The sequence below is a fragment of the Doryrhamphus excisus genome, linkage group LG18 (assembly GCF_037039965.1).
Source record: "Doryrhamphus excisus strain RoL-2023G ecotype Guam linkage group LG18, RoL_Dexc_Guam_v1.1, whole genome shotgun sequence".
NCBI classification, from domain to species: Eukaryota; Metazoa; Chordata; class Actinopteri; order Syngnathiformes; family Syngnathidae; genus Doryrhamphus; species Doryrhamphus excisus.
Window position 1 is genome coordinate 2,098,739 of NC_136374.1, and position 26,073 is coordinate 2,124,811.

The window sequence follows — 26,073 nt, forward strand, 5'->3', positions numbered from 1 at the left end:
AAAAAAAAAACATGATTATATCTTGCAAAAAGGGGTAGGCATTTATTAGCTTAGGGGGGGCGGGGGGCGGGCTTACCATACAAGTTGATGTATCTGACGCAGCTCTCCACCACCAACGGGATGGCTTGACCGGAATCCTAAAACAACACACACACAATGAAGAGACCAAATGATGGTTTCAATATTCCACACGCTCCATGCCGATTAGTCGGGTATGTTTAATAGCCGCCCCGTCGGTCGCAACATTAGGCACACCAATAATCCAATTTGCTTGTGTAGCTTTTAGCGTCTGTTCTTCCTGACTTTTGGTGGGGAAGCTATTTTCCTTTCATTGGAGAAATTGATCAATTTATCATCCCTGCAGTGACAAAGCGGACATGTCTGGCAGCGGATAATCGGATCCGGAAAAAGAGCTAATATTCCGTGGATTTGCTGCTGCACGCTGCGGTATGGAATGACCCTTGGTGAAAGTTTGAAAATTCATAAACGCATTAAATTGGACCTATTATGATCTATTATTTACCCTTTGTATTGACTTGTGGACTCCTATAGAGCAGCTACACATAATAACCAGCACACAAAGCTTTCTAGATCTTCCAGAATCTGCACCTATTCAGCTGTATTTTTTTTTATTTTGTGGTTCCTGCGAAAATGGTAAAAAGTGCAAAAAAAATAAATGCTCGAGCGAAAAGTAGCTTTAGCATTTTAGCTTTAGCATCGGTAACATTTATTAAAAAGCCAATTAGGGATGTCCGATATTTACTTTTTTGCTGAAAACCGATATCCCGATATTGTTTAACTCTTATGGACACTATGGTGCAATCAACATACAAGATCTGATACTGATATCGACCGATATCAGGCCAATAATTATTGGTAATTATTGGACATCCCTAAAGCCAATATCGGACATGTTCAACAACAAAAACAAACTTGGAATATTCCAAAAAAAAAAAAAACTATTAAACTAAATTCTAACTGCAAATAGAAAAACATTTGGTTTCAGTATTGAATTTTTATGCAACTAATTTGGGTAAATGATATCAATCTATAATTAATAGTATCATATAATGATAACAAACAACTAAAATGGCGGATGAGTGGGTAGTGTGCAGGCCACACAACTCGGAGACCCGAGTTTGATTCCACCCTCGGGCACCCTCCCACATTCAATTTCACATTTTTATCTAATAATTTAAAATTTTTATCTCAGAATTACAACTTTCATGACTTTCTCATGATCTCATTTCATCTCAATTATGACTTTTTGTGTCATAATTTTGACTTTTTGTGTCATAATTTTGACTTTTTATCGCATAATGTTGACTTTTTAGCTCAAAATTTCAACTTTGTATCTCATAATTATGACTTTCATGACTTTCTCATGATCTCATTTCATCTCAATTATGATTTTTGTCTCATAATTTTGACTTTTTATCGCATAATGTTGACTTTTTAGCTCAAAATGTCAACTTTGTATCTCATAATAATGACTTTCATGACTTTCTCATGATCTCATTTCATCTCAATTATGACTTTTTGTCTCATAATTTTGAGTTTTTATTGCATAATGTTGACTTTTTAGCTCAAAATGTCAACTTTCTATCTCATAATTATGACTTTCATGACTTTCTCATTATGACATTTTCTGTCATAATTGACTTTTTGTCTTGTAATTTTGACTGTTTATCTCAAAATTTCAACTTTTTATCTCATAATTTCACATTTTTATCTAATAATTTCAACTTTTTTCTCAGAATTATAACTTTCATGACTCTCTCATTATCTCATTTCATCTCAATTATGACTTTTTGTCTCATAATTTTGACTTTTTGTCTCATAATTTTGACTTTTTATCTCATAATGTTGACTTTTTACCTCAAAATTTCAACTTTGTATCTCATAATTATGACTTTCATGACTTTCTCATTATGACATTTTCTCTCATAATTGACTTTTTGTCTTGTAATTTTGACTGCTTATCTCAAAATTTCAACTTTTTATCTCATAATTTCACATTTTTATCTAATAATTTCAACTTTTTTTTCTCAGAATTATAACTTTCATGACTTTCTCATTATCTCATTTAATCTCAATTATGACTTTTTGTCTCATAATTTTTACTTTTTGTCTCATAATTTTGACTTTTTATCTCATAATGTTGACTTTTTAGCTCAAAATTTCAACTTTGTATCTCATAATTATGACTTTCATGACTTTCTCATGATCTCATTTCATCTCAATTATGACTTTTTGTCTCATAATTTTGAGTTTTTATTGCATAATGTTGACTTTTTAGCTCAAAATGTCAACTTTCTATCTCATAATTATGACTTTCATGACTTTCTCATTATGACATTTTCTCTCATAAATGACTTTTTGTCTTGTAATTTTGACTGTTTATCTCAAAATTTCAACTTTTTATCTCATAATTTCACATTTTTATCTAATAATTTCAACTTTTTTTCTCAGAATTATAACTTTCATGACTTTCTCATCTCATTTCATCTCAATTATGACTTTTTGTCTCATAATTTTGACTTTTTGTCTCATAATTTTGACTTTTTATCTCATAATGTTGACTTTTTAGCTCAAAATTTCAACTTTGTATCTCATAATTATGACTTTCATGACTTTCTCATGATCTCATTTCATCTCAATTATGACTTTTTGTCTCATAATTTTGAGTTTTTATTGCATAATGTTGACTTTTTAGCTCAAAATGTCAACTTTCTATCTCATAATTATGACTTTCATGACTTTCTCATTATGACATTTTCTCTCATAAATGACTTTTTGTCTTGTAATTTTGACTGTTTATCTCAAAATTTCAACTTTTTATCTCATAATTTCACATTTTTATCTAATAATTTCAACTTTTTTTCTCAGAATTATAACTTTCATGACTTTCTCATCTCATTTCATCTCAATTATGACTTTTTGTCTCATAATTTTGACTTTTTGTCTCATAATTTTGACTTTTTATCTCATAATGTTGACTTTTTAGCTCAAAATTTCAACTTTGTATCTCATAATTATGACTTTCATGACTTTCTCATTCTGACATTTTCTCTCATAATTGACTTTTTGTCTTGTAATTTTGGCTGCTTATCTCAAAATTTCAACTTTTTATCTCATAATTTCACATTTTTATCTAATAATTTCAACTTTTTTTTCTCAGAATTATAACTTTCATGACTTTCTCATTATCTCATTTCATCTCAATTATGACTTTTTGTCTCATAATTTTGTTATCTAATAATTTCAACTTTTTTCTCAGCATTATAACTTTCATGACTTTCTCATTATCTCATTTCATCTCAATTATGACTTTTTGTCTCATAATTTTGTTATCTAATAATTTCAACTTTTTTTCTCAGCATTATAACTTTCATGACTTTCTCATTATCTCATTTCATCTCATTTATGACTTTTTGTCTCATAATTTTTACTTTTATCTCATAATGTTGACTTTTTAGCTCAAAATTTCAACTTTGTATCTCATAATTATGACTTTCATGACTTTCTCATGATCTCATAATGATCTAATAATTTCAACTTTTTTTCTCAGAATTATAACTTTCATGACTATCTCATTATGACATTTTCTCTCAAAATTGACTTTTTGTCTCATAATTTCGACTTTTTCATGTCATCTTCCATCTTTTAACATGCTGGGTTAATTAGCGACTCTAAATTGTCCATAGGTATGAATGTGAGTGTGAATGGTTGTTTGTCTATATGTGCCCTGTGATTGGCTGGCCACCAGTCCAGGGTGTACCACGCCTCTCACACAAAGACAGCTGGGATAGGCTCCAGCACCCGTGTGACCATTGTGAGGATAAGCGTAGAAATTGAAAGTGTACATATATGTGCAGTGTGTGAAATATTATTATTTATAGACGGTGCTTTCAAGTACAGTCAGGGACAAGTTGCCACTGGCTATAAACAACATAAACATGTAAAAACTGTAGGATTTGGGGGAAAATACAGCATAGTAGTCTATCTGTGCAGCATGGGAGGAAGTAATATGATGTGTTTAAAGACCGTTGAACAAAGTAGGACAAGTTGCTGCTTGTAACACAAACAATAAAATCATGCAAAAACTGAGATTCATCCTGACGGTCCATCTGTTCTCCATCTCCCATCAGCCACCTTTCACGATGGACCATGAGCGGTGAGCACATCGTTGACGTAAGATCTAAAAGCACGAGGCAACAATGTGGCGTATTGGTGTGCCTACTGGGGTGCATGTTGGGGTACCTGGATTCGAGCACGGGCATTCCTTCTCCCTCTGGGAGGCACAGAAGAAGAAGCAGCAGCAGCAGGAAGAGCAGCAGAAATAGGAGAGCAAAGAGGCATAAAGTTAGAGAAGCGATTAAAGGAGGAACCTCTGGAGGTGGAAGGAGGCAAAGCGAGGCTCGGGCGGGCTGGATGACAAGATGTTGCATTTAGGGGAAAAAAAAGCCGATGTGGTGCAGACGGGAGGAAGAGGATTAGAAGTTAATGAAAGATTGCGTCACGGAAGAAAACCAGAAAGCATCTTCTCCCTTCCTTGGGACCACCAGAAGGTACCTTGACGAAGGTGTCCAAATCGCAGTTAAACAGCTTATGGTTAAAGACGGAGCGCGGCCGAGGCTTCCGTGTTTTCTGTGGCTTAGGGGGGAGTGTGGGGGGCCTGGGGAATGATGGACAAAAGGAACGTCACCGCCATGTTCTTCAAGCCTCCAGCTTCCAGTAAACATCACATATGAAAACACATGGGAAGCACCAGGGAAGCTCCAGGAAGCAAAGACCTGAGATGTTTGCTGTCAGGTTCAACATCTGGAATTCAAATGAGTCAATGGAGAACGTGACTGGGAAAATACAGCACACATTATTGATCAGCCCATCGATCAATAACCCTCTCAGTGGAAAATACCAGGAATTCATTCCACTGAAACTCAGGAAATATGAAATAATGTCATTTTTTTATCTCACAGTTTCAACATTTTACCTCTTTATTATGACTTTTTATGTCATAATTATAACTTTTTATCTCACGGTTATCACATAATTATTACATTTGATCTCAATTATGACATTTCATCTCATAATTACGACTTTCATGACTTTCTCATGATCTCATTTCATCTCAATTATGACTTTTTGTCAATTAATTTTGAGTGTTTATCTCAAAATTGAAACTTTTTATCTCATAATTTCAAATTTTTATCTCATAATTTCAAATTTTTTATCTTTTAACTTTTTTAATTTACTTTGTATCTCATAATTATGACTTTCATGACTTTCTCACTAAGACATTTTCTCTCATAATTGACTTTTTGTCTTGTAATCTTGACTGTTTATCTCAAAATTTCTACTTATTATCTCATAATTTCTCATTTTTATCTAATAATTTCAACTTTATCTCAGAATTATGACTTTCTCATTCTCATTTCATATCAATTATGACCTTTTGTCTCATAATTTTGACTTTTATCTCATAATGTTGACTTTGTAGCTCAAAATTTCAAATTTTTATCTCATAATTATGACTTTCATGACTTTCTCATTATGACATTTTCTCTCATAATTGACTTTTTGTCTTGTAATTTTGACTGTTTATCTCAAAATTTCAACTTTTTATCTCATAATTTCACATTTTTATCAAATAATTTCAAATTTTTATTTCAGAATTACGACTTTCATGACTTTCTCATGAGCTCATTTCATCTCAATTATGACTTTTGTCTCATAATTTTGACTTTTTATCTCATAATGTTGACTTTAGTTCAAAATTTCAACTTTGTATCTCATAATTATGACTTTCTCATTATGACATTTTCTCTCATAATTGACTTTTTGTCTTGTGATTTTGACTGTTTATCTCAAAATTTCAATTTTTTATCTCATTTTAAATTTTTATCAAATAATTTAAACTTTTTGTCTCAGAATTACGACTTTCATGACTTTCTCATTATCTCATTTAATCTCAATTATGACTTTTTGTCTCATAATTTTGAATTTTTATCTCATAATTGTGACTTTTTAGCTCAAAATTTCAACTTTGTATCTCATAATTATGACTTTCATGACTTTCTCATGATCTCATTTCATCTCTATTATGACTTTTTGTCTCATAATTTTGACTTTTTATCTAATAATTTCAACTTTTTATCTCATAATCATGACTTTCATGACTTTCTCATTATGACATTTTCTCTCATAATTGACTTTTTGTCTCGTAATTTAGACTTTTTCATGTCATCTTTCAACTAATGTCATAATTTTGAGGCCGTACATTGGAAGAGTGGTTAGCATGTAGGCCACAAAGTGAGGCGATTGGGAAGACCTGGGTTTGAATCCCCGCTCGGCCATCTCTGTGTGGAGTTTGCATGTTCTCCCCGTGCATGCGTGGGTTTTCTCCGGGTACTCCGGTTTCCTCCCACATTCCAAAAACATGCTAGGTTAATTAGCCACTCCAAATTGTCCATAGGTATGAATGTGAGTGTGAATGGTTGTTTGTCTATATGTGCCCTGTGATTGGCTGGCCACCAGTCCAGGGTGTACCCTGCCTCTCGCCTGAAGACAGCTGGGATAGGCTCCAGCATACCTGCGACCCTTGTGAGGATAAGCGGCATAGAAAATAGATGATGGATGTATCATAATTTCGAGCTTTTATCTCATAATTTCAATTTTATTCCATAATTACAACTTTCATAACTTTCTCATTATGACATTTTATAATTATCTCATAATGTTGACTCCATCATTCGGAGTATAAAAACCACCAAATGAATTCAGCAACCTGGGGTAATATGTTTGATATGAATATATTGTAGAAATGTAAACAGATGCTTTGAAACTGATCTGAGCTTACCTTGTGGTTCCGCATTCGGCCCTTTCCCCTGAAGACACGGAGAAAGAAAGAAAGAAAGAAAGAAAGAAAGAAAGAAAGAAAGAAAGAAAGACAAAGGGAAATGTTATTATGATATTAATGCTGGAAGAGAATATATGGAAGATGCTGTAGTGTCCAGCTTGGCTTATTGAGAGAGAGAGAGAGATGAATGGAGCACCACGAACACCAATTGTGGGACAAAGCTATTGAGGACTAGACGGCCAAGCCTCAGGGGACCTGGCGGACACGGGCGGAGGGAGGGAGGGAGCAGAAAGGGAGGGGTCCCATCGCGGTGACACACGCACACGTTTTGTCGGAACTCACACGCGGCTTGTTTACTAAATTGAGCATCCAGCAAATCACGACAACACCGAGGGTCTCAAGATCTCTTCTCCCGATTGGATGTAAAACAACAACAAAAATAGAATAAAATAAGTTGCCCCCCCCTCCCCATCTGCGTGTCAGCTGCACGGGAGTCAATGAACGCAACAAAAGCAACAATGGCACCAAAGCCTCCCGAGTCACAATGCACAGAATGTCCACAAAGAGCAGAGGGCCGCATCTTGACACCCCATTGTGGCATATGGAGCCTGGGGTCTTCATGTGAACAAACAACGGCACGGTTCCCACGGCATTCTACTCATGTGGTCTATTATTAGTACACAAATATACATATTTCACTAAATCTTATACGTTTCTTGCCTAAATTGAGCATTAACAAAAATAAAATGCCGAAATAAAGAAACATACACCGCATTCAAAGACATTGTAATGATATGTAGTACCCTAGATTGGTCACTAGATGTCAGTAATGTTACATTATTGAGACAGTTGCCACCACAGGAAGTACTGCCCAGAACAGCAAGAGGAAAAAAATAACAAAAACAAACATTCTAAAATTAATAATTTTACAATAATAAAGTCAAAATATTAAGGAATGAAACGTTGTGATCAAACAAGAAAAAGTCATAATTTTTCAAGATTAATGTTGCAATTTTATGACGAAAAATAACATAATTTTGCTGAAATTTGAAAAAAACACACAAAATGTGTCTTTTTTATCGCCGAGATAATAATAATAATAATAATAATAATAATAATAATTATTATTATTATTATTATTATTATTATTATTATTATTATTATTATTAAATTATTTATAATTAAATATATTACAAACAAAACAGAATAATGTTGTAAATTTGGAGAATAGGTTGGGGAAAAAGTCTATAATTTCACAATAATAAAGTCAAAATATTAAGGAATGAAACATTGTGATCAAACAAGAAAAAGTCATAATTTTTCGAGATTAATGTTGCAATTTTATGAGGAAAAATAACATAATTTTGCTGAAATTTGAAAAAAACACACAAAATGTGTTTTTTATAGCAGCGATTTTATAATAATAATAATAATAATAAAAAAAAATAAAAATAAAAATAAAAATAAAAATAAAAATAAAAATAAAAATAAAAATAAAAATAAAAATAAAAATAAAAATAAAAATAAAAATAAAAATAAAAATAAAAATAAAAATAAAAATAAAAATAAAAATAAAAATAAAAATAAAAATAAAAAATATATAAAATAATAATAATAATACTTGAGAAACAAACAAAACAAATTTGGGGGGAAAATTAATTTTGGGGGTCCACTATGGGAATAAATTCCTAATACTAGAAGAAAATTTCTAAAAAAAAAAAACAAAGGAAAAAAACCCAGATTTGATACCAATAAATAATAATAATAATAATAATAATAATAATACATTTTGTTTGTATAACGCTTTTCAAAATACTCAAAGACACTTTACAATAAAGTGAAAATATTAAGTAAAATGTTTGAAAAAATGTTACTGAAAAAAATGTGATTTTTTTTTAAGTCCTATTATTATGACAAACAAACAAAACAGAATAAAGTTGGAAATTTGGAAAAATAGATTGAGGAAAAAAGTCTTATATGGAGAAATAGGAGTGCAAGGCTTACTATAGGGGTGTTATTTCACGTCTGGGGGGCTCTGAAGTTGTACTCTAAAGTTGTATTTAAAAGATTTTATTAGCAGTAACTACCAAAATATTCATTTTATCAAAATAAGGGAACCGATTATTGGGTTTGGAAGCGATTAACAGTGATAAACAAGGGAGTATGGCGTCATCAAATTTACATAAATTTACATAATTGGCCAAGTATAATGTATGCTTAGAACTACAAAATTAACTTTATTTCGTTTTCGGGCCTGATTTCTTTGGAAATATTGTGGGAACCAGAGAAGTACTGTCCAGAACAGCAAGGGGAAAAAACAACAAAAACAAACATTCTAAAATTAATAATTTCACAATAATAAAGTCAAAATATTAAGGAATGAAACATTGTGATCAAACAAGAAAAAGTCATAATTTTTCGAGATTAATGTTGCAATTTTATGAGGAAAAATAACATAATTTTGCTGAAATTCGAAAAAAACACACAAAATGTGTTTTTTATAGCAGCGATTTTATAATAATAATAATAATAATCATAATCATAATCATAATCATAATCATAATCATAATCATAATCATAATCATAAAAATAAAAATAAAAATAAAAATAAAAATAAAAATAAAAATAAAAATAAAAATAAAAATAAAATAATAATAATAATAATAATAATAATAATAATAATAATAATAATAATAATAATAATAATAATAATAATAATAATACTTGAGAAACAAACAAAACAAATTTGGGGGGAAAATTAATTTTGGGGGTCCACTATGGGAATAAATTCCTAATACTAGAAGAAAATTTCTATTAAAAAAAAAGGGAAAAAAAAACAGATTTGATACCAATAAATAATAATAATAGTAATAATAATACATTTTGTTTGTATAGTGCTTTTCAAAATACTCAAAGACACTTTACAATAAAGTGAAAATATTAAGTAAAATGTTGTAAAATAACTTTGGGGGTAGAGTCAAAATGTATATTGTGGGAACCAGAGAAGGGTGCTGCTAAAATGCAACATTTCGCTACATGAGAAAAAAATTCTCGCACAGGTGTACCTAATGAAGTGGCCGGCGATGTGTTCCTCAGCACATGCTGGTCCTATCATGTACGGCAGCAAAGCGCGACATGATGGTTTCATTAGGTCGCCATGTGGCGCTCAGCACTTCCATCTCGTACCCGATGACACGCTCTCACACAGGCGGCGAGCTAATGAGCACCACGCCGCCCTGATTGATCACCTGAATAATTAAACACGTGTGGTACCTGGAGGCGCCATATGCGGCGTTCCGGCATATGTCGCGCCGTCGTGAAGGTAAACAAATACGCCTGAAGACGGATGGGACCTATAACGCGAGGGTCGGTGGTTTGCGGTGGAGCTCGAAAAGGCAAACGCACAGAATATGTCATCAGGTTAAACGCGGGATATAAATGGCTGACGTGTCGCCCCATTAGGAGAGACCCTGATGCAGGAGCAGCTGCAGAGATGAGGCTGGTCCTTCTGATTGATTGAGCGTAAAATGTTCACGGCTGAGGTGACCAGGGCACCCATGGGGACGGGCGGGGACTAGAAGGCAGTGTCTTTGTTTTAATAGACCACCCCTTGTGGCTCGGCCATATAAACTAAGACGATAAGGAGAACGAAGAATAGAAATGGTTCACTTTTTCATTCCGGCCCCCCCTCCCCAGTAACGGGGGTACCGACATCAGTGGTATGGTGACAGAAAGGCAAATGACAGCTGTGGTCACGTACACAAAAATCAATAAGTCCCAAAGGTGCTTCTAATTTAGCAAACAATTGCATGGCCGGCCATCCTACTTCTGACGCCAAACAGTTTTGGACCCAGGACAGGCATGGACCCACACCAGACACTTTTTGAAAGGGGTCCTGCCAAATAAGCAAACCATGCATAGCCTCACAGCTGAATCTCCAGCTTCTTACGCCAAATCTAAAGAACAGTATCCTAAACCTGAATTTTAACCAAGGTCAGTCGTGCTAGTTTGACTGTCACAACTGCCGTCCCACTTCTGACACCACTTCGAAACCCATAAACTGGCCAAAGCAGTAAAGGTCTTTGGCCCACACTGTCGGTGACGCCACTTCCCTCTTTGGGGGACTATCAGTTAACCAACTAATGGCCATCCCACTTCTGATACCACTTAAAACATTATATAAACTGGGCACAGCAGTAAAGGTCTTTGGCACACACTGTCCATGACACCACTTCCCTCTTTGGGGGACTATCACTTAACCAACTAATGGCCATCCCACTTCTGACACCATTTGAAAACTGTATAGACTGACCACCGCAGCAAGGATCTTTGGAATATATGGTCACAATTCCTCCCTCTTTCTGGGACTTTCACATGAGCAGCTGATGGCCATCCCACTTCTGACACCACTTCAAAACCCATAAACTGGCCACAGCAGTAAAAGGTCTTTGGCACACACTGTCCATGACACCACTTTCCTCTTTGGGGGACTATCACTTAACCAACTAATGGCCACCCCACTTCTGACACCATTTGAAAACACTATATGAACTGGCCACAGCAGTAAAGGTCTTTGGGCACACACTGTCCGGGACACAACTTCCCTCTTTGGGGGACTATCACTAAACCAACTAATGGCCATCCCACTTCTGACACCACTTCAAAACCCATAAACTGGCCAAAGCAGTAAAGGTCTTTGGCACACACTGTTCGGGACACAAATTCCCTCTTTGGGGGACTATCACTTCACCAACTAATGGCCATCCCACTTCTGACACCATTTGAAAACTGTATAGACTGACCACCGCAGCAAGGATCTTTGGCAGATACTGTCACAATTCCGCCCTCTTTCTGGGACTTTCACATGAGAGCAGCTGATGGCCATCCCACTTCTGACACCACTTCAAAACCCATAAACTGGCCACAGCAGTAAAAGGTCTTTGGCACACACTGTCCATGACACCACTTTCCTCTTTGGGGGACTATCACTTAACCAACTAATGGCCATCCCACTTCTGACACCACTTAAAACGCTATATGAACTGGCCACAGCAGTAAAGGTCTTTGGCACACACTGTTCGGGACACAACTTTCCTCTTGGGGGGCTATCACTTCACCAACTAATGGCCATCCCACTTCTGACACCATTTGAAAACTGTATAGACTGATCACCGCAGCAAGGATCTTTGGCATATATGGTCACAATTCCTGCCTCTTTCTGGGACTTTCACATGAGAGCAGCCGATGGCCATCCCACTTCTGACACCACTTCAAAACCCGTAAACTGGCCACAGCAGTAAAGGTCTTTGGCACACACTGACCGGGACACCACTTCCCTCTTTGGGGGACTATCACTTAAACAACTAATGGCCATCCCACTTCTGACACCACTTATATAAACTGTCCACAGCAGCAACAAGCTCTATGGCTCTATGGCAGGGTTGATAGTGACTAAACACATACCACACTACCTTCCTAGTCTGAAGTTTATCACACAGATGCCCTATAAGACCTAGCTATTAAGTCTGAGAAGTGGTACACTTAACCTCAGACATTCTGAACAACTAAACTCTTTCGCTTGGTGGAAACGTGGTTTTAAAATCTTTAAATGTGTCCATTCCATTTTCTTTGCAGCTGCTCAAAAAAAAAAAGTTCCAGCTTGTGCCCATTATTAGATAAGACCTGCACCTGTCGTTTAACCCTGAAGGCAGAGATTGCACAGATAGCAAGGGATGCTCAGTGAGGCATTGGAATTAAATAGAAACCTCCAACGGTTCCAGAGAAGAGAATTCTTACCTTCGCCGAGGGTTTGTTTCAGTAAGTCATGCTTGGCTTGCAGCTTAATGATGAGGTTGCTGCCGTTCAGGTACTCCTTGAATTTCTAAGAAGAGAGATTAAAGGTGCATTTTATCCTGCAAAAACATGAAAATCCTAATCCGATCCTGGTAAGTTGGACTGTTTCATTTCAGTGATATCATCTCCATGGTGACCCTTAGCCATCATTGACATCATTGACATTTAACTCATGCAGTCCTGTTTGTCGCTGTTGTTCTTATGGGAATTGTTGTTGCTGCTGTTTTTGTCTCACTCTCTACTGTCTACCCCCCCCCCAGTTTCCCAGGCGCTCCGAATGTGCATAACAAAAACATCAAATAACGGCAAATAAAATTTCGTAAGGTAAAGTAAGGTAAGGTAAGGTAAGGTTAAATTAAATTAAATTAAATTAAATTAAATTAAATTAAATTAAATTAAATTAAATTAAATTAAATTAAATTAAATTAAATTAAATTAAATTAAAAATAAAAAAGCAGCAGCTGTACCATTACACTACCGTTGTCTTGTGCTTTGAGCATGGTAAGGTAAGGTACGGTACGGTAAGGTAAAATTAAATAAAATTAAATTAAAGAAATAAAATTTAATAAAATTAAATAAAATGTAACTAAATAAAATGTAATAAAAAAAAGCAGCAGCTGTACCATTACAATACCGTTGTCTTGCGCTTTGAGCATGGTAAGGTAAGGTACGGTATGGTAAGGTAAGGTAAAATTAAATAAAATTAAATAAAATTAAATAAAATTAAATAAAATTAAATAAAATTAAATTAAAGAAATAAAATGTAATAAAATTAAATAAAATTTAACTAAATAAAATTTAATAAAATTAAAAATAAAAAAGTAGCAGCTGTACCATTACACTACTGTTGTCTTGCGCTTTGAGCATGGTAGGGTAAGGTACGGTACGGTAAGGTAAAATTAAATAAAATTAAATAAAATTAAATAAAATTAAATAAAAGAAATAAAATTTAATAACATTTAATAAAATTTAACTAAATAAAATTTTATAAAATTAAAAATAAAAAAGCAGCAGCTGTACTATTACAATACCGTTGTCTTGCGCTTTGAGCATGGTAAGGTAAGGTACGGTAAGGTAAAATTAAATAAAATTAAATAAAATTAAATAAAAGAAATAAAATTTAATAACATTTAATAAAATTTAACTAAATAAAATTTTATAAAATTAAAAATAAAAAAGCAGCAGCTGTACTATTACAATACCGTTGTCTTGCGCTTTGAGCATGGTAAGGTAAGGTACGGTACGGTAAGGTAAGGTAAAATTAAATAAAATTAAATAAAATTAAATAAAATTAAATAAAATTAAACAAAATTAAATAAAATTAAAGAAATAAAATTTAATAAAATTAAATAAAATTTAACAAAATAAAATTTAATAAAATTAAAAATAACAAAGCAGCAGCTGTACCATTACAATACCGTTGTCTTGTCTTGAGCATGGTAAGGTAAGGCATGGTACGGTACGGTACGGTAAGGTAAGGTAAAATTAAATAAAGTTAAATAAAATTAAATTAAAGAAATAAAATTAAATAAAATTAAACTAAATAAAATTTAATAAAATTAAAAATAAAAAAGCAGCAGCTGTACCATTACAATACCGTTGTCTTGCGCTTTGAGCATGGTAAGGTAAGGTACGGTACGGTACAGTAAGGTAAAATTCGGTCATATTGCAAGCCTCAATAACTCCACAACCTGCCAAGCGGAGTGTAAAGGTAACTATAGGGGTGTTATTTCATGTCTAGAGGGCTCTAATAATGTTAAAAAACATATATAGAAAGTTGTGCACAGGTTTTCTATGCTTTAACTACAAAAATATTAAATTTTTTAAAGGAATCCTACTTCACGGAAATAAATGAGGCATTTGTTTTTTTCTGCACAATCCAGACTATTAATGAAACTTTATGAACTTAATGAAAATATGATACTGAAGGACTCACTGATAAGTAGAACATTTCAGTCTCCTGTTGGTTTGCCCTCCTCTTTGCTACGTTCATTTTGCTCATGTACGACTCGGAGGCGACCGACTTGATGGATTCGGTGGAGCGGCTATGCTGGAAGGCATCCGACACGTCAAAATCCTCCACCGTCAGCATGTCCTGCAGCGTTTGCATGGTGGCGTCCAAGGTCTTTCTCACCTGGAGGGGAAATCAGATGTCAAATATTATCTCTTGGTACAATGAAAGGTGAATTTTCAAGGGCAAGATCTGAATCTGAAAAGTACTGCGGCTGAAACAATAACATTAAAACGGGTGAGTGCAAATGCATACATATTTTTATTGACTGTTAAGGCTCATTTTTATTGTCTGTTATTGCCAAATGGAAAACACCAACATGCTGGCACTGTGACAAGGCGCTAAATAAATTCTCTGCTCCCGCGGTGCTGAGGCCGCCGGAGAGTAATTGCAATGAGGACAGATGGTGATGCGGTGGCCTTGCTCCTTGGCTCCAGGGAACACCAGACAGACATTATTTTTTTTCTCAGGGAGGTGTGGTGGTGGGGAGGGACGTGGGAGGAGACACAAAGCCGCCATAAATCCTCACCTCCTCATTCTCGATTTTGAGCGTCGCTAAGCGAGACTGGAGCTGGTGGTAGCGCATCAAGAGCTCGGTCTGGACGGGCTGCTGGGCGCTCACCTGGCACACCTGAGGAGGAGGAGCAGATTATTATTAGAGTTTATTCCTGCTTATACAGTAGGCTGACCTAAAACTGTACGGAAGTGTAGGGCTGGGTATCGTTTACATCGGCTGGAACCCAAAAGTAGGTCACAGATGCATTATGGGTGGGTCATCGATAAAATGCAACCAATGTCTGAGTTATCATTGTGCGATAATACATAAAATATCTGCTTTTGGGGTCTTATTTACAGAAATTTTTAAATTTCATTTTGATTTATGGATTATTTGTATGCATGTAATTATGTTCTTTGTCATTTCCTTCATAAAATACCTTAATTTCTCTAAAATTTAAAAGATGACAGTCAATAAAAATAAAAAAATACCAACAACAAAAATAGAGATGCTCCAATATCAATCAATACTGGCGGATTTTTCCGTAATAATTTTCCTCCATTTGCTGGAATTGGTAAGAAAGCACATTGCAGCAAAGTACAATACTTTAAACCAAAAAATACTTTAAAAAACCACAAATACACAAAAGAATACTTCATATTTCAGTTTAGTTAAGTTCCACGGCTCTACTGTATGTATTTGTTTGTGTAATCTCACTCTTCTACTCTTGAACCGAAGCACACAAAAAGATGAAAACTGGTCAAAACATGCATGCCGACCGTGGTGCGTGTGCTATTACTTTGCAGAACAATACACCCCACGGTGGGGCTGTTATGAAACCCCAAAATCTCACACCTTTGGTCGGACTGAAATTACTCAAGTCTGTTCACAAAGTGCACTGTAACCGTATGCTGTTAACTCGAATCGCCACAGAATTTGGTACACCCATTTAGGGGACTGGCAAGCACATGTGTGCCAAATTTGAGCAAGATTCGTTGAAAATCACAACTACCATATAGAAAAATTGGCTGGACTTACCAGCGAATTGTCCTTACGTCATTGAGCAATTTTCTAATGATTTGCTGATGTAAGCACACTATTCTACTCCTGAACCGCTGCACACATAATGATAAAAATGGATCAAAACATGCATGCCGACCATGGTGCGTGTGCTATTATTTTGCAGAACAATACACCCCACGGTGGGGCTGTTATGAAACACCAAAGTCTCACACCTTTGTTCGGACTGAAATTCCTCAAGTCTGTTCACAAAGCGCACCGTAACCATATGCTGTTAACTCGAATCGCCACAGAATTTGGTACACCCATTTAGGGGACTGGCAAGCACGCGTGTGCCGAATTTGAACGAGATTGAACAACTACCATATAGCAAAATGGACTGGACTTACGAATTATCCTTACGTCATTGAGCAATTTTCTAATGATTTGCTGATGTAAGCACACTATTCTACTCCTGAACGGCTGCACACATAATGACAAAAATAGATCAAAACATGCATGTCGACCGTGGTGTGTGTGCTATTATTTTGCAGAACAATACACCCCACGGTGGGGCTGTTGTGAAACCCCAAAGTCTCACACCTTTGTTCGGAATGAAATTTCTCAGATCTGTTTACAAAGCGCACTGTAACCATATGCTGTTAACCCGAATCGCCACAGAATTTGGTACACCCATTTAGGGGACTGGCAAGCACATGTGTGCCAAATTTGAACGAGATTGAACAACTACCATATAGCAAAATGGACTGGACTTACAAATTGTCCTTATGTCAATAAGCAATTTTTTAATGATTTGCTGATGTAAGCACACTATTCTACTCCTGAACGGCTGCACACATAATGACAAAAATAGATCAAAACATGCATGTCGACCGTGGTGTGTGTGCTATTATTTTGCAGAACAATACACCCCACGGTGGGGCTGTTGTGAAACCCCAAAGTCTCACACCTTTGGTGGGACTGAAATTTCTCAAGTCTGTTCACAAAGCGCACCGTAACCATATGCTGTTAACTCGAATCGCCACAGAATTTGGTACACCCATTTAGGGGGCTGGCAAGCACATGTGTGCCAAATTTTAGCAAGATTCGTTAAAAATCACAACTACCATATAGCAAAATCGGCTGGACTTACCAGAGAATTGTCCTTACGTCATTGAGCAATTTTCTAATGATTTGCTGATGTAAGCACACTATTCTACTCCTGAACGGCTGCACACATAATGACAAAAATAGATCAAAACATGCATGTCGACCGTGGTGTGTGTGCTATTATTTTGCAGAACAATACACCCCACGGTGGGGCTGTTATGAAACCCCAAAATCTCACACCTTTGGTCGGACTGAAATTACTCAAGTCTGTTCACAAAGTGCACTGTAACCGTATGCTGTTAACTCGAATCGCCACAGAATTTGGTACACCCATTTAGGGGACTGGCAAGCACATGTGTGCCAAATTTGAGCAAGATTCGTTGAAAATCACAACTACCATATAGAAAAATTGGCTGGACTTACCAGCGAATTGTCCTTACGTCATTGAGCAATTTTCTAATGATTTGCTGATGTAAGCACACTATTCTACTCCTGAACCGCTGCACACATAATGACAAAAATGGATCAAAACATGCATGTCGACCGTGGTGCGTGTGCTATTACTTTGCAGAACAATACACCCCACGGTGGGGCTGTTATGAAACCCCAAAGTCTCACACCTTTGGTGGGACTGAAATTTCTCAAGTCTGTTCACTAAGTGCACCGTAACCATATGCTGTTAACTCGAATCGCCACAGAATTTGGTACACCCATTTAGGGGACTGGCAAGCACATGTGTGCCAAATTTTAGCAAGATTCGTTAAAAATCACAACTACTATATAGCAAAATGGGCTGGACTTACCAGCGAATTGTCCTTACGTCATTGAGCAATTTTCTAATGATTTGCTGATGTAAGCACACTATTCTACTCCTGAACGGCTGCACACATAATGATAAAAATGGATCAAAACATGCATGTCGACCGTGGTGCGTGTGCTATTACTTTGCAGAACAATACACCCCACGGTGGGGCTGTTATGAAACCCCAAAATCTCACACCTTTGGTCGGACTGAAATTACTCAAGTCTGTTCACAAAGTGCACTGTAACTGTATGATGGTAACCCGAATCGCCACAGAATTTGGTACACCCATTTAGGGGACTGGCAAGCACATGTGTGCCAAATTTGAACGAGATTGAACAACTACCATATAGCAAAATGGACTGGACTTACGAATTATCCTTACGTCATTGAGCAATTTTCTAATGATTTGCTGATGTAAGCACACTATTCTACTCCTGAACGGCTGCACACATAATGACAAAAATAGATCAAAACATGCATGTCGACCGTGGTGTGTGTGCTATTATTTTGCAGAACAATACACCCCACGGTGGGGCTGTTGTGAAACCCCAAAGTCTCACACCTTTGTTCGGAATGAAATTTCTCAGATCTGTTTACAAAGCGCACTGTAACCATATGCTGTTAACCCGAATCGCCACAGAATTTGGTACACCCATTTAGGGGACTGGCAAGCACATGTGTGCCAAATTTGAACGAGATTGAACAACTACCATATAGCAAAATGGACTGGACTTACGAATTGTCCTTATGTCAATAAGCAATTTTTTAATGATTTGCTGATGTAAGCACACTATTCTACTCCTGAACCGCTGCACACATAATGATAAAAATGGATCAAAACATGCATGTCGACCGTGGTGCGTGTGCTATTATTTTGCAGAACAATACACCCCACGGTGGGGGTGTTATGAAACCCTAAAGTCTCACACCTTTGGTCGGACTGAAATTTCTCAAGTCTGTTCACAAAGCGCACCGTAACCATATGCTGTTAACCCGAATCGCCACAGAATTTGGTACACCCATTTAGGGGACTGGCAAGCACATGTGTGCCAAATTTGAGACAAATACACCACATGATGGCGCTGATATTAAACCCCAAATTCTGACCCCATTGGCCACTGTAACTGTATGCTGTTTAGCCAAGTCGCCACAGAATTTGGTAAACACCTTCAGGGGCCTGACGAGCAAATGAGTGAATAAATAAGCCCTAAAGTCCTCTTACCTCATCTCCCATGTGTGGCAGGTACTCGAAGCGCATGGGAGGGCAGAACACCTGGTTATGCATATCCATGAGCTTGTGCTTGTCGCTACGAGAGTCCAGGTTGTCCACCGCGTTCTCAATGACATCCAGTCCCTCGTGGCGAGACGTCTCCAGGTTATACTCTGCGGACAAGTACGTCCTGAAGGTCCGTGCCAAGCTGGCGTGGTAGCCCAGGTCACAGCACTGCGAGGGGGAAAAGATACTGATTTTCAAATAATGGCAGATAGAATAACAATAGAAACAGATAGAATAACATAAAATGACATTTCTTCCTAGCTTGGTCTTCCAACATAAGATCATTCCAGAGCTTCATGAGCACCATTAATCAATATATACGTAATATTAATAGTTTGCGATATATTCAGAAAATGTAAAAATTTTTCGGAAAAAATTTTGGAAAATTTTCTTTTTGTAATATTATGACTTTATTCTCATAATATTAACTGTTTAAAAAAAATCCTAATATTACCATTAATTTTTTTTTACTTTTTTTCATTTACTATGCTACTAAAATGGAAAAAAAATGGAAATTTTTTATCATAATTTTACGAGTTTATTCTCATAAAATTTAAACTTTTTTTATTAAAGTTTTTTTTCTTGATATTGTGACTTATTTTTGTAAAATTACATTTCTGCTGTTTTTTTATTTTCCAACTAACTTTCCTTTTGTCAATTTTGTTGGAATTGTTTTATATAATAATAATAATAATAATATTTTGGCTTTATTCTCGTAAAATTCCAGCTGTTTTGTTCCATTTCTGATGGATTATTTTAATTTCATAAATTTTTCGAGTTATTTCAGCTTTCTTTTTGTCAATTTTGTTCTTGGAATTCTGACTTTATTCCCATAATATTTTGGCTTTATTCTCGTAAAATTCCAGCTGTTTTGTTCCATTTCTGATGGGTTATTTTCATTTAAATTTTTCGAGCTATTTCAGCTTTCTTTTTGTCAATTTTGTTCTTGGAATTCTGACTTTATTCCCATAATATTTTGGCTTTATTCTTGTAAAATTCCAGCTGTTTTGTTCCGTTTCTGATGGGTTATTTTCATTTAAATTTTTCGAGCTTTTTCAGCTTTCTTTTTGTCAATTTTGTTCTTGGAATTCTGACTTTATTCCCATAATATTTTGGCTTTATTCTTGTACAATTCCATCTGTTTTGTTCCATTTCTGATGAGTTATTTTCATAAAAAATTTTCGAGCTATTTCAGCTTTCTTTTTGTAAATTTTGTTCTTGGAATTCTGACTTTATTCCCATAATATTTTGGCTTTATTCTCGTAAAATTCCAGCTGTTTTGTTCCATTTCTGATGGGTTATTTTCATTTAAATTTTTCAAGCTATTTCAGCTTTCTTTTTGTCAATTTTGTTCTTGGAATTCTGACTTTATTCCCATAATATTTTGGCTTTATTCTTGTAAAATTCCAGCTGTTTTGTTCCATTTCTGATGGGTTATTTTCATTAAAATTTTTCGAGCTATTTTAGCTTTCTTTTTGTCAATTTTGTTCTTGGAATTCTGACTTTATTCCCATAATATTTTGGCTTTATTCTCGTAAAATTCCAGCTGTTTTGTTCCATTTCTGATGGGTTATTTTCATTTAAATTTTTCGAGCTATTTCAGCTTTCTTTTTGTCAATTTTGTTCTTGGAATTCTGACTTTATTCCCATAATATTTTGGCTTTATTCTCGTAAAATTCCAGCTGTTTTGTTCCATTTCTGATGGGTTATTTTCATTAAAATATTTCGAGCTATTTCAGCTTTCTTTTTGTCAATTTTGTTCTTGGAATTCTGACTTTATTCCCATAATATTTTGGCTTTATTCTCGTAAAATTCCAGCTATTTTGTTCCGTTTCTGATGGGTTATTTTCATTTAAATTTTTCGAGCTTTTTCAGCTTTCTTTTTGTCAATTTTGTTCTTGGAATTCTGACTTTATTCCCATAATATTTTGGCTTTATTCTCGTAAAATTCCAGCTGTTTTGTTCCATTTCTGATGGGTTATTTTCATTTAAATTTTTCGAGCTATTTCAGCTTTCTTTTTGTCAATTTTGTTCTTGGAATTCTGACTTTATTCCCATAATATTTTGGCTTTATTCTCGTAAAATTCCAGCTGTTTTGTTCCACTTCTGATGGGTTATTTTCATTTAAATTTTTCGAGCTATTTCAGCTTTCTTTTTGTCAATTTTGTTCTTGGAATTCTGACTTTATTCCCATAATATTTTGGCTTTATTCTCGTAAAATTCCAGCTGTTTTGTTCCATTTCTGATGGATTATTTTCATTTAAATTTTTCAAGCTATTTCAGCTTTCTTTTTGTCAATTTTGTTCTTGGAATTCTGACATTATTCCCATAATATTTTGGCTTTATTCTCGTAAAATTCCAGCTGTTTTGTTCCATTTCTGATGGGTTATTTTCATTTAAATTTTTCGAGCTATTTCAGCTTTCTTTTTGTCAATTTTGTTCTTGAAATTCTGACATTATTCCCGTAATATTTTGGCTTTATTCTCGTAAAATTCCAGTTGTTTTGTTCCATTTCTGATGGGTTATTTTCATTAAAATATTTCGAGCTATTTCAGCTTTCTTTTTGTCAATTTTGTTCTTGGAATTCTGACTTTATTCCCATAATATTTTGGCTTTATTCTTGTAAAATTCCAGCTGTTTTGTTCCGTTTCTGATGGGTTATTTTCATTTAAATTTTTCGAGCTTTTTCAGCTTTCTTTTTGTCAATTTTGTTCTTGGAATTCTGACTTTATTCCCATAATATTTTGGCTTTATTCTCGTAAAATTCCAGCTGTTTTGTTCCATTTCTGATGGATTATTTTCATTTAAATTTTTCGAGCTATTTCAGCTTTCTTTTTGTCAATTTTGTTCTTGGAATTCTGACTTTATTCCCATAATATTTTGGCTTTATTCTCGTAAAATTCCAGCTGTTTTGTTCCACTTCTGATGGGTTATTTTCATTTAAATTTTTCGAGCTATTTCAGCTTTCTTTTTGTCAATTTTGTTCTTGGAATTCTGACTTTATTCCCATAATATTTTGGCTTTATTCTCGTAAAATTCCAGCTGTTTTGTTCCATTTCTGATGGATTATTTTCATTTAAATTTTTCAAGCTATTTCAGCTTTCTTTTTGTCAATTTTGTTCTTGGAATTCTGACATTATTCCCATAATATTTTGGCTTTATTCTCGTAAAATTCCAGCTGTTTTGTTCCATTTCTGATGGGTTATTTTCATTTAAATTTTTCGAGCTATTTCAGCTTACTTTTTGTCAATTTTGTTCTTGAAATTCTGACATTATTCCCGTAATATTTTGGCTTTATTCTCGTAAAATTCCAGTTGTTTTGTTCCATTTCTGATGGGTTATTTTCATTAAAATATTTCGAGCTATTTCAGCTTTCTTTTTGTCAATTTTGTTCTTGGAATTCTGACTTTATTCCCATAATATTTTGGCTTTATTCTTGTAAAATTCCAGCTGTTTTGTTCCGTTTCTGATGGGTTATTTTCATTTAAATTTTTCGAGCTTTTTCAGCTTTCTTTTTGTCAATTTTGTTCTTGGAATTCTGACTTTATTCCCATAATATTTTGGCTTTATTCTCGTAAAATTCCAGCTGTTTTGTTCCATTTCTGATGGGTTATTTTCATTTAAATTTTTCGAGCTATTTCAGCTTTCTTTTTGTCAATTTTGTTCTTGGAATTCTGACTTTATTCCCATAATATTTTGGCTTTATTCTTGTAAAATTCCAGCTGTTTTGTTCCATTTCTGATGGGTTATTTTCATTTAAATTTTTCGAGCTATTTCAGCTTTCTTTTTGTCAATTTTGTTCTTGGAATTCTGACTTCATTTTGGTAAAATTCCAGCTGTGTTTTTCCCGTCTGCTGTTGTTGAGGTAACCTAATTAAGCAGGAGCACGCTGGCGAGGAGCTTCAGAGGAGCTGAAGGCGACTGACGCTTGTGTGAATCACTAAGCAAACGTTCTTTAGCGCTCGTTAGCGCGACAAAAGCATCTCTTTACTCCGCTGCAGCCTCAATAAGTCACTCAAATGAAAGACGACTGCATTTTTTCTCGTTTTTTTTTTTTTTTTTTCCCATCCGAGTGAGAACATCGAAATCTGCTGCAGCAGATGGAGCAAGCATGATTGAACACATTTGCATCCAAGCATTGTTTCCTTTCCCTTCTGTGTCGTCTTCCTTGTCGGAACAAGAACTGGAATCATGTTGCCTTTAACTGCTGATCATGTGGATGCTGATTTTACCCAAAATCATATTTAGAATATTATAAAAACATGGCAAATATGTTTTGCCGATTGATGAAAGCCCGTAAAATACAAAAAAAAATCAACTAAAACATCCATACGTATAATACTATGTCTAATATGTATAATGATAACAAAATAATAATGTCTAATTTCTTCTTAATTTTTTTGCATTATATTTTACTTGCTTTGCTACTATATTTTTGTTATTTTTGCTCTACTGTATTTGCTATTTGTACCTTATTTTATTATTTTATTTCCTATCTATCGAAACTATATTATATATTTATATATTACTATTATTATTTTATTATTTATTATATTATACGTTATGCTACCAAAGTCAGTTTTCCTTAGAATATTACAATATTATTCTTGTAATGTTTTGACTTGACTTTGTAAAACAATTTTTGCTGTTTTTTTTCTAATTTTTGAAAATTATATTTTTATAATCTGCTACAAGCCAATAAAAGAACAGTCGTGGACACCCCTAGCACGGCCCTAAGGTGTCGGGGAGTGAGATGTAGCGACCGTTCTGGAACCCAGCTGACTAGCACGGCCCTAAGGTGTCAGGGAGTGACATTTAGAGACTGTTCTGGAACTCAGCCAACTCGCACGGCCCTAAGGTGTCGGGGAGTGAGATGTAGCGACCGTTCTGGAACCCAGCTGACTATCACGGCCCTAAGGTGTCGGGCAGTGACATTTAGAGACTGTTCTGGAACCCATCCAACTAGCACGGCTCTAAGGTGTCGGGGAGTGACATTTAGAGACTGTTCTGGAACTCAGCCGACTAGCACGGCCCTAAGGTGTCAGGGAGTGAAATTTAGAGACTGTTCTGGAACCCAGCCGACTAGCACGGGCCTTAGGTGTTGGGGAGTGAGATGTAGCGACCGTTCTGGAACCCAGCTGACTATCACGGCCCTAAGGTGTCGGGGAGTGACATTTAGAGACTGTTCTGGAACCCATCCAACTAGCACGGCCCTAAGGTGTCGGGGAGTGACATTTAGAGACTGTTCTGGAACCCATCCAACTAGCACGATCCTAAGGTGTCAGGGAGGGACATTTAGAGACTGTTCTGGAACCCAGCTGACTAGCACGGCCCTAAGGTGTCAGGGAGTGAGATGTAGCAACTGTTCTGGAACCCAGCTGACTAGCACGGCCCTAAGGTGTCGGGGAGTGATATTTAGAGACTGTTCTGGAACCCATCCAACTAGCACGGCCCTAAGGTGTCGGGGAGTGACATTTAGAGACTGTTCTGGAACCCATCCAACTAGCACGATCCTAAGGTGTCAGGGAGGGACATTTAGAGACTGTTCTGGAACCCAGCTGACTAGCACGGCCCTAAGGTGTCAGGGAGTGAGATGTAGCAACTGTTCTGGAACCCAGCTGACTATCACGGCCCTAAGGTGTCGGGGAGTGACATTTAGAGACTGTTCTGGAACCCATCCAACTAGCACGGCCCTAAGGTGTCGGGGAGTGACATTTAGAGACTGTTCTGGAACCCATCCAACTAGCACGATCCTAAGGTGTCAGGGAGGGACATTTAGAGACTGTTCTGGAACCCAGCTGACTAGCACGGCCCTAAGGTGTTGGGGAGTGAGATGTAGCTACTGTTCTGGAACCCAGCTGACTAGCACGGCCCTAAGGTGTCGGGGAGTGACATTTAGAGACTGTTCTGGAACCCAGCCGACGAGCATGGCCCTAAGGTGTCGAGGAGTGAGATGTAGCTAATGTTCTGGAGCCCAGTTGACTAGCACGATCCTAAGGTGTCAGGGAGTGACATTTAGAGACTGTTCTGGAACTCAGCCGACTAGCACGGCCCTAAGGTGTCGGGGAGTGAGATGTAGCGACGGTTCTGGAACCCAGCTGTGCTGTCTGTGGTCCAAGCGTTCCATTAACACCTTTCCGACAGCGTGTGCTTGTGCATATTTTCCCGCAGGAAGCAGATGGGCGAGGAAAGCTGCGGCGTAGACACAGTTGCACGCAGCATCCGAGCAAACACACGTAGACGAGCGCATGCTTACGTCGATCATATCGGAGACGTCGTGGATGTAGTATTTGGCCACCACGGCGTTTGTTGCTGCCAGGTTCAGCAAGTAGTCGTTGCGGGCTTTGGTGCACTTCAGCTTATTCTCAGAGTACTTTGCTTGCCTCTGCAGAGAAGAAGAGACAGCAAAGATGAAGGGACAAAATCAACATCTGTGTGTGTGTGTGTGTGTGTGTGTGTGTGTGTGTGTGTGTGTGTGTGGCAGCCGCAGCTTTGGGAAGCATCACAGAGGCAGAGATGGCAACAGGAAGTTTGGAAAGACTCCAAAGGAAGCTGCCTCTTGATGTGTTAAGCGGCACGGGCAGGCTGGTGTTTAGTCAGGAGTGTTTCTCAACACTCAGGGGTCGGAAACAATCACTGTAACCGAAACATATGGAATAAT

The 26,073-nt window shown here is 36.1% G+C and overlaps 1 protein-coding gene across 2 annotated transcripts in view; it reads right to left on the reverse strand.

The window, feature by feature from the left end:
• Positions 1 to 26,073, reverse strand: part of srgap3 (SLIT-ROBO Rho GTPase activating protein 3) — an 86,291-nt gene that overhangs the window by 11,334 nt on the left and 48,884 nt on the right. Inside the window, exons 6-13 of one of the 2 annotated variants that reach the window (XM_058055002.2) lie at positions 25,669 to 25,797; positions 19,359 to 19,580; positions 15,256 to 15,357; positions 14,652 to 14,849; positions 12,659 to 12,743; positions 6,863 to 6,890; positions 4,576 to 4,678; positions 77 to 137 (exon numbers count right to left, since the gene is read on the reverse strand). In XM_058055002.2, coding sequence (XP_057910985.2) covers positions 77 to 137; positions 4,576 to 4,678; positions 6,863 to 6,890; positions 12,659 to 12,743; positions 14,652 to 14,849; positions 15,256 to 15,357; positions 19,359 to 19,580; positions 25,669 to 25,797 — 928 coding nt within the window. Of the gene's footprint in view, positions 1 to 76; positions 138 to 4,263; positions 4,295 to 4,575; positions 4,679 to 6,862; positions 6,891 to 12,658; positions 12,744 to 14,651; positions 14,850 to 15,255; positions 15,358 to 19,358; positions 19,581 to 25,668; positions 25,798 to 26,073 lie in introns of both variants that reach the window. The other variant, XM_058055004.2, reaches the window with a different exon arrangement.